The 14,711-nt window shown below is 60.9% G+C and overlaps 1 protein-coding gene across 1 annotated transcript in view; it reads left to right on the top strand.

Annotated features, from left to right (window-relative positions):
* The window catches only part of KSR2 (kinase suppressor of ras 2), a 69,785-nt gene extending 55,573 nt beyond the window's left edge, over positions 1–14,212 (top strand). Inside the window, exons 15-19 of the mRNA XM_082007515.1 lie at positions 3,513–3,609; positions 5,844–5,977; positions 10,624–10,755; positions 13,283–13,412; positions 13,894–14,212. Of these exons, the coding sequence (XP_081863641.1) occupies positions 3,513–3,609; positions 5,844–5,977; positions 10,624–10,755; positions 13,283–13,412; positions 13,894–14,031 (631 nt within the window). The 3' untranslated portion in view covers positions 14,032–14,212. The remainder of the gene's footprint in view (positions 1–3,512; positions 3,610–5,843; positions 5,978–10,623; positions 10,756–13,282; positions 13,413–13,893) is intronic.
* Positions 14,213–14,711: the final 499 nt, after the last annotated feature.

Raw genomic sequence — 14,711 nt, 5'->3', positions numbered from 1 at the left:
GGCCATCAATGTAGAGGTGGTGGCCGTCAATGTAGAGGTGATGGCCATCAATGTAGAGGTGGTGGCCATCAATGTAGAGGTGGTGGCCATCAGTGTAGAGGTGGTGGCCATCAGTGTAGAAGTGGTAGCCATCAGTGTAGAAGTGGTGGCCATCAATATTGCAGGGGATAGGGGAAAAAACCGACTGGGTGGGGGATGGATGAGGCTGTTTTCCCATCGAATGGCAAAAATATCAAGAGGCAGTGCTCCAGCTCTTCCTCGCTCATCCCTCCCAAATTGTTCCTCTGCAAGTCGCTTTGGCTTTGCTCCCGTTGCTGATGTCTTCAGCCCACGCCGGTGGAATGCAGAGCGTTTATAAAGCAATTTGGGATTTGGCTCGCTTGGCTGAACACTTCAAAAACTCGTTTTGAATAGAGAGTTGCATCTGCAGCGGGATGGGGCCGCGGGGCCGGGACTTTCGAAGGGGCTGGCGGGGGGAAGGCTGCGAGCTGAGGTCACGCCGTGGGTCGGGGCGCACTCCTGGATGCCGGGGACCCCGGGGCGGACCTCTGCACCTCCCCGTGCCGCCCACGGGGCTGCCCCCGCCGCCGCTCGGCTGGGGCCGGGGTTCGGTCACCGCAGGGCGTGTGTCGCCGACCTCCTTGCTCTGCCGGCGGGAGGGATGGAGAGGTTTAGGAGGAGCAGATGAGCGTTTGTTTACGAGTAGGTACTTCAGCGGTGAATAAGCTGGGACCTGCCTGAAGACGCAAATCGTCTGCCTTTGTTTCTGGTGTCAAGCGTAGGCGGTCTCCGGCCTCGTGATCCGGCGCTCGCAGCCGGCTGGGTACCTCAACGCCGCGGTTCGGCGTAGACCTCTTGAAGCGGAAAGGCAGAAGACGATGTGCGTGCCCCGGTGAGCCGTGCTTTGTGCTCCTGCCCGAGCGGGGAACGACTGACGGCAGCCGAGGAACGAGAAGCAGCGACATTGTGGAGCTCTGCCGTGAAAAGGTTGCGCAGGTGGTGGCTGAATGGGCTCAGGTGCTGCATAATAGGTATCAGCCAGGCTTTATCTCTGCATTGGCAGCTCCTTATCCAGCAAGAAAACTCCGACAAAAACCGGTGTGGCAGTCGCTAGCTGAATTATTTCGGAGGAGTTACTCATCGAGGGGAGGAGAGAGGCACCCGGGCTGCCTCCGTGGCTCTACCGAGGTCTGGGGAGCGGTGGGGGCACGTCCCGTGCCCGCGGTGCCTGACCACGTGCCGGTACCACCACCGGTCCCTCGGCGGAAGTGGGGAGACGGGAATCTCACCAGTAAAGGCTCCGTGGGCTCTGCTCCCGGGGTTGTCTCCGCAGTTCAGATAATAGGCAGAAATTCCAGGTGTTTTTTTTTTTTTCTCTAAACAATCCCTCTCCAGGCAAACAGCTGATCTGAACTCCCTTCAGGGCTGAAACCGAACCCCCGTCCAGCGCTACGCTGTCGTTCGCGTTTGCAATGTCGCTTCGTTGAGTCGTGCAGACCACAAGCGACTTGCTGGAACGGTTTTCCCCGGGGGAAAACAAGTGTTTGCCGGGGAGCGGGGCGGCGAGGCAAGGCACGGGAGGCGGCAGACAGCCCGTTCCCTCGTGGAGCTGAGAGCTTTACAGCTTTATTTCGCAGATCGGCGCAAACCCCCTCCGCGCCGGAGAGGTGGCCCGTCGTTATTTTGCAGCCTTTAATTCCCGTTGCGGCAACCCAAGGGTTGCCTTCGGCGCTTGCCTCCAAGCAGCGGCTCGAGCGCTCGGATCCTCGTCTTCAGGCGCGTTCGTGTTTTGCCGTCACCGCGGCCGAGCTCTCGCGGAAGGTGGGACCCGGCTGGTTTCGGTTAGAGGACGTGGCCGGGGCCGCGCCGCGCCGCCTGAGCAAGGAAACCCAATGCACGGGCACGGACATCCCCCAACGCTCCCCGCCGCGGCTCGCTCGCAGCCGGCAAGGCTATTTCCAACGCAACCTGCGACGAAGCGCTCCCAAGGATGCCGTTGTCTTTCCAAAGAGATACGGGATGGGTCCTGTTCCGGCTTGGCCGGAAAATTGCGCTCGCCGCCCGTGGAAGGACGTGGAGCTTTTGGCGTAGGAACAGGCGGGTCCTTTGTGTCCGCCGCCTCCTGAGGCAGCGAGCGCGGCTTGTTCCCGCAGGCGCTATCCCGATCCCTGTCAGTTTAATCCCCCGAGGAGCTCAGCTTCCCCTGCTTTCTGGATCGCGTTTTAATCGCCCGTGGGGACCTTATTTGCACCCAGGTGCTGGCCTCGGCCGGGGACGTGCGGTAGCGGCGGGCGATTGCCGGTGCCGTTTCCGGCGTCCCCGCTCCCGGCCAGCCTCGGGGCAAAAAAGGAAAGCGGGGCTTTACGGTGAGGTTGCGTTCCCGATTCCTTAGGGTTTGCGCGGCAGAGCAGGAGGTGGCCGTGGGGCTGAGCCGCTCGCCCCTCCGCAGGGCTGCGCTGAGCGTCGCTGCCCTCGCCGCGCCGCTCCCTCCGTGCCGGGGCTGCCAACCGTCCCCGCTCCCCGCCCGAGCAGCGTGGCACCCCGGGGGGCTCGGGGTGATTCTCCTCGTAACCAGGCACGGTTCGGGCTGATTATTTCCATCCAAAAAGGGCAAAACCCCTTCTCTCCCAGGGGGCAAATCCGGACCGGTCCCCGCTGGCATCCCCGGGGCCGGAGGGGCAAAGGGGAAGGCGGCGGAGCCGAGCGAGGATGCGGCGGGGGGAGAGCAGAGGAATTAAAACCTGTAACTTTTCGTTTGTTAATTATGACAGGATCAAATTAACGTCTGTGGTTGCCGAAGCCTCTTTAACGAGACGTGTGTCGGGCCCTTTATTTCCCGGGCACAGGTATCCAGTCTCGTCGTTCCAAAGTTGCCTGTAATGAGCGTGGGTGGATATAGAAAAGCAAAAAAGCCCTTTTTTGTGGGCGGGAGTCGAGGCAGCATCCACCCACGTACTCCATTATGATATTCAAATGTCAATATATTTTTAATTGGTTTATATCCCCCCCCTCCCCCCTCCAGCTGCCTTTGGTAATTAAGGCTCTGTAAATAGATTTTACTGTAATTGGTACGAGAAGGAAAATTGGAGGACATTGTACAGTGCATTGGGGTTTGATTTTTTTTTTTCCCCCTCGCCCCGTCTTTCCTCTTTTCACTGACGTTACATCTGCCAGCGTTGTGCGCTCCGCGGGAAGGGGCGAGGAGCCGCGGCCAGTTCCGCAGGAAAAGTCCCAAGCGAGAGGACCCGGCGGTTTGCTCGCGGCCGGGACGCGGGGAAGAGCCGGGGAACCGGCCCGGGTCGCCCCGTACGGGGCTCGGCACCGCGGTGAGGGAGCTCCCTCCCGGCGCCCAGCTGGGAGACCCCCCCGTTTCCGTGCCGAATCTTCCATCTTGAGACGTAGCCAAAGCTCGTGCGGTTATTTATAGCTCCCTGCCACAGCCGCTGCCTTTATAATTTGGGGATGTTTTCCCGACGGGGGTTTTTATCTTCTCCCTTTTCCTGTTCTTTCAGCCTGTGTAAAGGACGGACTCTCTACTCGGTGGTGAGAGATGCCAAAATCGTCCTGGATGTCAACAAGACAAGGCAGATAGCGCAAGAAATCGTGAAGGTACGGTATGGTGAGGGGCAGCTGGGCGCCGATGAGGGTCCGGATCCGGCCGAGAGCCCCGGCCGAGGGAGCGGGAGCGAAGAAGCCAAGGAGGCTGGGCAGCATCGCACCTCTCGGCTTTAAAATCCGGGTCTTAGACCCCCCTCACCCACCGTGAGCTGAGCTGGGGCGGCACCAGGGCTTCCCGTGGGCTTCCCGTGGGCTTCCCGTGGGCTTCCCAGGCAGCAGGGAGCTCGGGGCTCATCCCGGCCACGGCTCTTCTTCCCCCTCGGGAGCCCAGCTTTGCTGCTGCTGTCAGGTGCCGGTTGGATATTCCTCCCCTCTTGGAAAAAAAGTGCTAATCCGCTCTTGGTCCGAGGTTCCCACGTCTCTGTGACGGGAGCATCCTGCCAGCCGAGGCAGCCGGAGCAGGCAGTGCCGCGGCGCTCGTGGCGGGGGCCCTGCGTGCCACGAGGCAGAGCGCGCGTGCGTTTTTCGGAGCTAAGAAAAGCTTTTCCTTTCACAGGGATGACCCAAAGCGCGTCTTCGACGCTTCCGGCGTGGCCGAATAAACGGGCGCTGGGGAGGGTCCTCGTGTGGCGGGGACAAGCGGCTGGGAAGTTGGCTCCCGAGCCATCGACGTTCCCGTCGAGGCTCTGCAGGGGCTCGTTTTCCCAAGAGGTGTCGAGCCGTCTGACCGTGATTCCAAACGTATTTAACGCCAAACGGTACCGAAAGCGTTTGGCACGTGTCCTACCCCAGCAGCGGCGACGTTGACCTTGTGCCCTGCTCAAGGTCAGCCAGCACCTCCGGCCCCCGGCAAGACCGAACCGCCTGGGGCTGAGCTCACATTTAACATATTTCTATAGGGAAAAAAAAAAGAAAAAAGGCATTTTTCTGGCAGATCTTAAACCATCTTAAATATTCAAAGCCCCGGTTTGCAGGTTGGGGTGTCTGAGGCAGCTGAGGGTCTCTCGGCTTCGTTTCTATTTTTGTTCTGTATTTCCCACTTTTTAAAGATGGATTTTTCCCACTGAGCAAACACGGCAAGCGTCCCGTGGGGTTGTCTCACGTTTTCACCCCGGACCGCTACCGCTCTCCTGGGGTTCTCGCCCCCCAGATGTTCACAGCTGGGGGGTAACGGCTGCGTTCGGCCCCTTTCCCCGTGCGGGTTGGGGGCTTGAGGACGAGGCTACGAGGCTCGCACGTGCCTCAGGGACGGGTCGGAAACCTCGGCCCCTTCGCCGTGTCGCGAGGCGGCTGATTTATCTCAGAAGCGGCGAAGCCGGCGGCGGGAGCCGGCCCCGCAAATTAAGGCGTTACGGGGCCGCGAGTGTTTTCTCACGGATCATCCCCGGGGGCGCAGGCGGCGGGGCTGGAATTTGCGGTGGGATTTGCGCGCTTCCCCGCGGAGCGAGGCGAGGGATTTGGGGTTGCTCCTTTGCCGGCAAAGGCTCGCCCGCGTCGGTGGCTGCGCGGGAGGCGCGTTCCCGGCCGCGCCGCGCGAGCCGGCGTGCGGAGTCCCCGCGCGCCTCTGAGCTGCCGGCAGCCTGCTTGGTTTGCCGATGCTAACCAAGCCCAGCGCCGGGGATTTTGGATTTCCCACCCATGGCCTTTTTTTTTTTTTTTTTTTTGCAGCATTAGCAACAATTTTAATTAACCGCCAAATAGCTTTTCCTAGGGGAAAAGAATTAAGGCAGGACTCCTGCGAGGCGCTTGTTTCCAGGCTAACGGTGTCGGTGTGCGCGTAGGAAGCGCTGGTGGCTCAGCCGGGGCACGCGACGGCGGTGATGGAGAGCTTTGACTTATTACCCTTCTGCTCCCAGCCCCAAAGGAGAGCGAAGACGAAAACATCATCATCATCATCAATTTCTCAGCAGAGGATTTCAGGAAAGCGACTGCCGGTTTGGTTTGCCGCTAATTTTTCCTGCCTAACCCGTCAATCGGGAAGAGGAGCGGGCGCCGTCGCAGCCGAGACGCCCGCGCCGCGACCCCATCGCCCACCGCCCGACGCCCGTCCCGAGCCAGGGACCCCCTGGGCACCTGCCCTTTCCGCAGGGACGCCTGGGGACGCGCAGCCTTTGGCGGTGGCCCAGCCGTAGCTCGGTCGCGTGGACGTGCCGCCGCGGCACAGGGATGCTCTCAGCCGGGCTCTCCCCCCGTCTTGGCGATCGTGGGACCGTCCTTGCTCTGGCGTCATCCTGTTTGTGCTGCATTTTCAGTTTTGGGGTATTTTTCTCTCTCTTCCGTCCTAGGGAATGGGCTACCTGCATGCCAAGGGGATCCTTCACAAGGACCTCAAGTCAAAAAACGTTTTCTACGACAATGGGAAGGTGGTGATCACGGACTTCGGCCTCTTCAGCATCTCGGGAGTTCTCCAAGCGGGCAGGTAGGACACGGCGTGGTGGAAACACCGGCGCTCCTCCCCACGCCCCAGAGCTCCCCTTCGAGCTGAGAACACGGGGAGGGAGCCCAAAAACCTCCTCTGCAAGTGCCTTTCTGGGTCTGCGGCCCCGGTAGACGTGGGGACAAGGTGCTTTTGGGTGTCCCGGGGGTTTCGCCATCCCACCTCCCGGGATTTTGCTTTTAAGGAGGCTTGCTTTGGGAAAAGAGCAAGCTCCTGCAGAAACCCCTCCGCCCCACGAGCGGGGGTCCCTCGAAAGGCGGCTCCACGCTGGACGCTGGCGCTGGCTTTGCCCTGCAAAGCCCCAGCCGCTGGCGGCAGCGGGGCGGGGGTTTCGGCAGCGAGGTGGGTCAGGGCTCAGCGCTGTTGTTCCAAATCCGCCCCCGGCCGCTTCGTCTCCTGCCCCCGGGCCGGCGAGCGCGGCAGCCGGAGCAGCAGCCGGGGTGGAGCGGTGCCGTCCCCGTGGTTGCCCCCCCGGCCGCTCCGGTGACCCCTCGAGTGCCGCAGACGTCTGGCCACGGTGCCTGCGCCGAGCCAGGGCGAGGAGCAAGCCGCGGCGAAACCGAGCGCCAACCTCGGGACATTTACGGCGTTGCGACGTTTTTTTTTTGGTCTCTTTGGGGTTTGGAATCAAGCCCGGTTGGTAAATGTTCCTTATTAAATCTTTTTTTGTGGTTTTTTTTTTCCCCCCCCCGTGTTTTGGGCAGTTTTCCAGCTGTCGGCACGACAGGGCAAAGAATTTCAGCCGCCATGGAAAGGAAGAAAAGCAAAGCTGGGAGGCGGGGGGAGAAGGAAACAGGAGAGGGGAAAAAAGAACAAAGATTATATTTTCCTTTTTTGTTAAAACTTAAAAAAAAGAAGGTTGCTGGCTTTTCCCAGCGGGAGAGCGTTTTTTCACTAAAGCCTTTGTGTTAGAAGCGACGTTATCGGTGCCGGCAGCTCGGGCCGGTTTCCTCCGGCAGCGCGGTACCCGCCGTCCGGTCCCTTCGGTCTCCATCACCCCAGCGTGGTGGGGTTTGTCTCCGGAGAGGTTGCCGTGGCCCATCACCGCTTTATGGTGAAGATGCTCAGAAGCTAAAAATGCACCTTGGAAACTATATCTATTTTTTTTCCCTAATTCCTGCGTGAGAAGGTGGAAGGATTAGAGGAAAAGGCGACGAGTGCCTCTCGCCATCCCACGTCTCTCGTGGCGAGGCGGGCACCGGCCTTTCCGTTCCGCTTGTACAAATATCATCTGGTTTTAGCACGAGCGTAGCCAGAAGCTTAGCGAGCCCGAGAAATCCAGCAGCGCTGCCGCTCTCTCCGCGGCGGCGAAGTGGATTTCAGCTCTGGTTTAGCAGCTGGGCAGGAGGTTTGGGGCTTAGGTCCTGCCCGGGTGAGGCTGCGGCAAATTCCAGCGGTGGTAAAGGCATGTGGGCAAAAAAAGGCCAAATTTTGCCGGGGACCTTCGCTAGGAAGGTCAGAGATAGAATGAGAGGCGAGGTGCTGGGGAAACGGGGTGTGCGATGGGGTGGGCCAGTGCGTGGCCACCTCTGCTCAAGGTCGGAGTGTCACTCGGGAGGTTACTCCGGAGAGGAAGGGCGGTCAGAAGCGCAAGGCTGGGCAGCGGGATTTTGCTAGAAAAATGGAGAAAATGGGGAAATTTCTGCCCCGGGGAGCTTTCAGCGTGGCTGCCCCGGGCTGCTGGTGGCACGTGTCTTCTGCCGGTGGAGAGCTGAGAGAAGGCTTTGGGGGTCCGCACTCCTGGGTCACCGTGAATTTTGGAGCAGCACATGTCGGCAGGTCTGGTTTCCCGTTTCGGGGGAGGTTTTTTGCCGGTTCTGGTTTCTCTCAGACGACGGAGAACGATAAAGCCCAGGTTTGGGTCCTTGGAGGCTTGCGCGGACAAGCGTGTATGGAGAAGGGAGCAAATTTTTGCAGGTCAGGTTAAGGACGGTGATGTTGCTTCCGATGTGAATGAGAACTACAAACTAGCCTGTGTTCACTAGGGTTAAAAAAAGCCATGGCTTAAAAATCCTCCTCATCCTCCTAGAGCTGGCTCACCTTCCGTTCACGGAAGCGTCCGGCACAAGGAGTTCGCAGCATCCATCCGTGCTGTGACGCGCTTGCGCCGGCTGAAAAATGAGGTGGCTGTCGCAACCAAAATGCTTTCTGCGGAGCCTTCGTGAGCCGGTGTCTTGTCCTGGGGAAATCGGATTTATTTCGCCGTTATTTAGACGTTGCTGGGCTTGGCAGGGCCGCTCTGTAATTAGAAGGAGCGCGAGGTGGGTCTTGAGTAGCCTGAAGAGCTCTCCCGCTCCTGCTTTTGCCTTGGGGCCGGCTTGTCCGTCGGTGGGTTTAGAGGATGCTCGGTTGGTTGGGCCGCTTTCCGCTGGTGGAAGTGGCCGGGTCGGTTACGGAGTCAGGCAAACTTTGGTCGTGAAACCTCCAATTGCTGTAACTGAGCCACGGTTGGGATTGCATTAAAGCTCAACCCTCGCTGCGGGAAACCCGTGATACCCGGGTACGCCGCGGGAGCCAAATCCGGTCCCTGGAGCATCCCGAGGCGAGCCTGAACGCTGCTCCCGGGATATCCCAGCCCTGGGCGACTTGAGTGAGCACAAATACGAGCCGCAGGTGCAGCCCTGAGGGCAGCGGAGCAGATCCGAGTGCTGCCCGCTGTGTCCTGCGCCCCGCTGCCTGCCCGGAGACGGAGACCGTCGCCGCAGGGAAGGACCGGCGAGCTCCTCTCTGTCTTTTCTAATTGCCCCGGTGCTTAACACTGGCTCGTAATTAAGAGCTGCTCAGGGCTGGGGGACGGTGGCGGAGCCGGCTGGGGAGCTGAAAGCCTCCCCCCCCCCCGCCAAAGCCTCGTGGGGGTCCGTGCCGCCCCGGCGGCGCTGATTGCGGCGGCGGCTCCGGCGCAGCGGGGCGAAGAGGAGCCGTCGAGGCCCCGGAGGTGGCATTAATCAGCGATTCCCTGGACCAGCAGCGTCCTTCCCCAGGGAGGGGGTTCCTCCATCGGTCACCGCCAGTTCCCCCGTGGTGATGCCTGGGGATGGGGATGGCTTTGTGGCCAGGAGGATCCGGGCTGCGTCGTCTTGGGATTGTGCACGTTGCGTGCGGGCGGCCGCGGTGAGGTTTGCAGCTCATTCCAGCGGTGGTAAAGGCATGTGGGCAAAAAAAGGCCAAATTTTGCCGGGGACCTTTGCTAGGAAGGTCAGAGATAGAATGAGAGGCGAGGTGCTGGGGAAACGGGGTGTGCGATGGGGTGGGCCAGTGCGTGGCCACCTCTGCTCAAGGTCGGAGTGTCACTCGGGAGGTTACTCCGGAGAGGAAGGGCGGTCAGAAGCGCAAGGCTGGGCCGCGGGATTTTGCTAGAAAAATGGAGAAAATGGGGGATTTTGGTAGAAAAATAGGGAAAATGGGGGAAAGGCCAGCTGAGGAGTCGGCGTTTGCGGTGGGAGCTTGTCATCCTGCCCCGGGGGTGGCTGGAGATGCCCGTGCCTGGGTGGTGTCTCCTGGGACCCGGGCTCTGGGATTTCGGCCCCAGCAACCCCACAGCCATCCCTTACCCCCGCACTTCGCCACCCTCGGGACGGCGTCCAAGCGCAAACGGGGAGAAATTCCCTGATGCGGGGGGGTGGGCTCCTCCTCCTCCTCCTCCTCCAGCCCGACATGGCATGGGGGGTGACCTCCTGCCAAGCTACGCTGCCAAATTTGGGCTCGGACACACGATCGAGCTGCTTAACCTGTTACCGTCACCGGCGGTCCCTGCCCATTTCCCTGCCCGGGGACCCTTTTTGTGCCAGCGGTGCATCCTCGATGCCTGCCGGGGGATGTAAAGGATGAAGAAGCAACCAACATCATCCTCGGCTGGTGGCCAAAGGAGCCGAACGTGTTTGTGCTGAGGAGGGAGAAGAAAAGACGGCTGAGGCTAGCTGAGGGGCTGGCGAGGGCGACTGAAGATGAAGTGAAGTCCCCGGGCTGGCAGCCTGCGATGTCCCAGCGTCGCGGCGAGGATCGGCCGCCACGTGTCGTGGGGCTGGTGACTCTAACGGGGCTGGTGACTCTAACGAGGCCAGGCTGCTCCCACGGGCGACGGCACGGGAGGCTTGGCCATGACGGTGGGCTGGAGGGGCAGGTTGGGGCCAAACACCTGAAAGCCCTGATTTTCAGGCCGTTATTATAGGGTGGGTTTGGTCGGAAGAAACCCTTAGAGGACCCCGGTCCAGCCCCTGCTCAAACCGCAGCGGGGCCAGCGCCGCTGTCAACGCTGGCGGGCTGTGTCCCCGGTAACGCTTTGCCCCCCGCTCTTGCGAGGTGTTTCCGTGCAGCGGTCGCGGCGAGGGCCCCGGCAGGTCCTGCCATCCCCATCCTCAGCCCGGCAGAGCCGAAGCTCCCTCTCGCCACCGTCCTGTGCCCAAATTGTGCCCTGCCACCTCCCGGGGCCGGGCGCGAAGCCACTGTGCCGGCGTTCCTCAGGGCAGGCTTAAAACCCGACTTTGCAAGGATGCCGTAGGGAAAACCAGGCTTAAATGCCCCGGGGAGAGGGTGGGAGGGCGGGGGGGGGCTGCTCGCCGGTGGCAGGGTGGTGATGTGTGTGTGTGTCCCCCCGCGGTACAAATGGCTTCGGCTCCATGTTTTGGCAGGCGGGAGAACAAGCTGCGGATCCAGAGCGGCTGGTTGTGCCACCTCGCCCCCGAGATCATCCGCCAGCTCTCGCCGGACACCGAGGAGGACAAGCTGCCCTTCTCCAAGCACTCGGATGTCTTTGCGCTGGGGTGAGTCCCCGCCGAGCGGGCAGGCTGCAGAGAACTGCTGCAGTTGTGTCAGGTGTGAGCTGCCCTGAGCAGCCGGGAGGGGACAGGGACGCTGTTTCCTTGCCGGAATGCCGAGGGGACGCTGCCTGCGGGAATCCCCGTTGCTGGGCTCGGAGCACCCTCCCGCTTCGAGAAATTTGGACTTAGAGCCCCCTAAATCCCCAAATCCTCCTGTTTTGGCTGCGGACCAGGGCGGCTGCGGGCAATGGGATCTGGAGCTCCCTGGGGATGCCAGCCGGGCGTGATCGCTCCCTTCGTCCTCCTGCGGCGGGTACCTACGAGAGGGTGCTCTGGATGTGGGCTGGGGACGCCGAGGTTCGGGGACGCAGGTCTGGGAGCCCCCCGACGCCCCGATTCTCCCCCCCAGCCGGCTGCGGAGGGGCCGGCGGCCGCGGCTGCCGCCGCGAGCCGGGGCCGCCGGGGGAAGGAGATGCCAAAAGGCCAAGAAGAGGAGAAGTGATGAGTCTCCTTCAGCGTTTCTCTGAAAACAAGCCTCTCTTACGGCAGGAGCCCCCCCACCCCCCGGTAAAACGTTTCTTGAGGCGGAGGTCGGGCTGGATTAATTTTCTCACGGATACCTTAAAGGCTGCGGGGGTTAGCGCGCTGCTATGGCGGGCGGTATTGCCATCAAACCCACGGTAATTACAGCTGCAAGGGCCTGGCTTTTTTTTTTTTCCCCCTCCCCGAGGTATAACTTTAACACAAAAATAAAGAAATCATTAAGGGATCATATCGAACTAAGTGAGCGTCGGTTACTTAGACTTAGTTTTTCCTCTTTTTTTTTTTTTTTTTGACTGGGAGCTCCGCCCTTGCCTAAAGCATGAGTTCCCGTAAAAGATTAAAAGTTTTTCCCACATTTTTCCTCTTTCTTGTTTCTGCTGCCCTCCGCTGAGCCCGGGGGGGGCTCACGGATGATCCGGAGGGTTATTGCCATCGCCGCTTCCCCGTAGGGATTGGAGGATCAGCGGCAGCGAGAGGAAAAGATCTTTTAAAGACTCCAGAAGACGGCAGAAATGTTAAATTAAAGTGCGCCTGAGGGCGGCGGGGAGCGGGGGGCCGAGGCTGGCGGCGTGTCCTCGCCGAAGCCTGAGCCATCGCGGCAATAATTAATACCAGATGCGCGGTTTTCTCGTGCAAAGGGAGGTGGAGCAGCAGACCGCTCTCTGGAGCACCATCCATACCCCAGGAAACGCAGCCCAAATATTTTAGAGGCATCTGAAAGCGGGAAGGTAAAAATGAAGCCCCAAACTCCCAACTAGAAACTTGAATTTAATTGCATTGGATGCAGTGAGGGTCCTTCAAAATCCCTGCTCCTGCCCGGGCATCTCATCCTGTGCCACTGGGACCTGCCCCTCTCCCGCCCCTCGATCGCCTCCGCACCCGCGTCTCACATTATCCAATTTTTTTTCAAGATTTACAGCCAAACTGTGCATATTTTTCCAAAATCGGGAGAGCTGATTTCCAAAATGAGGGAGCCCCCCCCGCCCCGATCCGAGAGTGATCCTTCATTTATCAGACCCCCTCCACCAGATTTTTCCACCCTAGTGCCATTTTAACCCCATTCCTTGCTGCTTTAACTGGCCGTGACGGCATCCCTTGAAGGGAAAAGCAGCTCCAGGGAATTTGCCATGGAAATCGGGGCCAGCGCTGCAGGAGTCGGGGCTCATCCAGCCTCCGGATGCCGGAAAACAAGGATGCGAAACTCCCAGGCGGTCGCGGGGGTGGAGGACTGCGGGGGCGGCCGCCAGCTCAGCCGCAGCCACCCTTGTTTGGGGATATTCCCTCGGATTTGGGAGTCCTTGCGGAAAGGAGGGCTTGGCTTAGCGATAAGAGCGGTGCAGCGGCAGATGGCTGTGGGTTCACGTGTGCCGTCGCCCGGTGAGGGCGCCGGGGACGGCTCGTGCCACGGCTTGGATGGCTTTTTGCGGCTTGGAGCGCTTTTTGCAGAAGGGAAAAGGGCAATGTTGGAGCGAAAGCGAATGCTCGGGCTCGTCCTTGCCCGGCGCTCGCTGCCCTGCGTGGCTGGAGCAGGCGGCAGAGTGAGAAACGCCGGCCCAGCGGCCGGACCGCGTATTTACCCCCTGCACCATCTATGAAGCTGCTCCGCAGGCAGCGGGGGCGAAGCGCTGCTGCTTATTCCCGCTTGGTGTGACCCGGCGGCTCTGCCCATCCCTCTGCCTGCGCTTCCCATCAACCTCCACCCTCCTGCCCACAGGCCAGGTTCTTCCCTGGTGTAAACCGGGGGCTGCGGCAGGGCGGCCGGTGGCTTGGTCAAGTCGACAGCCTCAGTTTCCCCGTCTGGAAAATGGGAGCAATGATATCACTGTAATGAGCGCTGAGCACCTCTGGTGTTGTATCTGGGAGGAAGCATCTCCTGGATGTCGGTGATTTTGCAGCAGGCAGAGAGGGTGTATGTGGGTGCAACGGCCAGATGCCCCCCGCACCCCGGGATGTCTCCCAGCTCCTCTCATCTCTAATCTCCCAACAGCACGATCTGGTACGAGCTGCACGCGCGGGAATGGCCCTTCAAGACGCAGCCGGCGGAGGCAATAATCTGGCAGGTGGGAAGAGGGATGAAGCCCAACCTCAGCCAGATCGGGATGGGCAAGGAGATCTCGGTAGGTGGTGTGGGGCAGGCGCTGGAGCCCATGTGTGCGGGCATGGAGGGTCGCACGCCCTGGGTGGAGGGTCACCTTGGAAAAACGCTCCGTGCTGGCCGGATCTGCCAGCAAAAAAGCAAGGGGTTCCTCCCTCCCCACCCGGTGAGGCTTGTGCTGCTGCAAGGACCTTCACCAGGATGAGGTCATGGGGACGGGGTCCTCATGGGATGGACACATCCCCTCCACCCCAGCCCTTCACCAGGATGCGGTGATGGAGACGGGGTCCTCATGGGATGGACACATCCCCTCCACCCCAGCCCTTCACCAGGATGCGGTGATGGAGACGGGGTCCTCATGGGATGGACACATCCCCTCCACCCCAGCCCTTCACCAGGATGCGGTGGTGGGGACGGGGTCCTTGCAGGGTGGGTGTTGGGCACAGGGGTTATGGTGGGAGACAAACGGGCTCTGCTCACCCGCTCGCCTTGTGTGTCTGCAGGACATCCTCCTCTTCTGCTGGGCCTACGAGCAAGAGGAGAGACCCACCTTCACCAAGCTCATGGACATGCTGGAGAAGCTGCCAAAGCGCAACCGTCGCCTTTCCCACCCCGGGCACTTCTGGAAGTCAGCCGAGTAAGTCGCTGCCCCTTTTGCCTTCGCCCGTGCCGGCAGGCAGCTCTGCCTGCACTCCTCGAGACCCCGCTGTCACGGCCAGCGTCGGCGGAGGGGAGGCACGGGGACCAGCTGTGGGTATACTGGTGCTGGGAGGGGGGCAAGGGCGGGTAGGAAGGGTGGCCACGGAGCGCTGTGCCCGTGCCAGCTGTGGCTGCAGTGCCGGCTGTCCTTGTTGGGGCGAAAAAGCCTGTGCAAGCGCTTGGGGATGTGCTCCCCCGAGGCCAGGAGGAGAAAACAGGGTAGGTCCAGGAGCCAGGACCTTGGGGACATCTCCTTTGGGGGTATCTGCTCTGGGGACGTCGGCCAGGGCTCCGGTGCCTGCTTGTGCACCACGCTCGGAGCAGCTTTCCCTCCTGGGAAGGTGGTTTTTCCTTCTTTTGCCCAGATTTAACCGATGGGGTGGGGGTGCCGTGCCCGGGGTCCCTCCCCAGACCTGCAGCCGGCATCAGCCGTGGCAGCTCCCAGCTGCGGGAGGAAGAGCCTGGTCTCTTCTTCTCCCACAGGCACCTCGTGGCCGAGCCCTGCTCCCTTTCGTCGCTGTGGCTTAGCCGCACCTCTCTGCTTCAGCATACGCAGCGTAAACGGGTCCCCGCTCAGGGTGTCAGGATCTGGCCTATTGGTCACAGCAGGAAAAATGCAGAA

The sequence above is a fragment of the Phaethon aethereus genome, assembly GCF_964289735.1.
Source record: "Phaethon aethereus genome assembly, chromosome: 17".
NCBI lineage: Eukaryota > Metazoa > Chordata > Aves > Phaethontiformes > Phaethontidae > Phaethon > Phaethon aethereus.
Note: the sequence above shows the minus strand (reverse complement) of the source record. Positions and strands in the feature narration are given on the sequence as shown.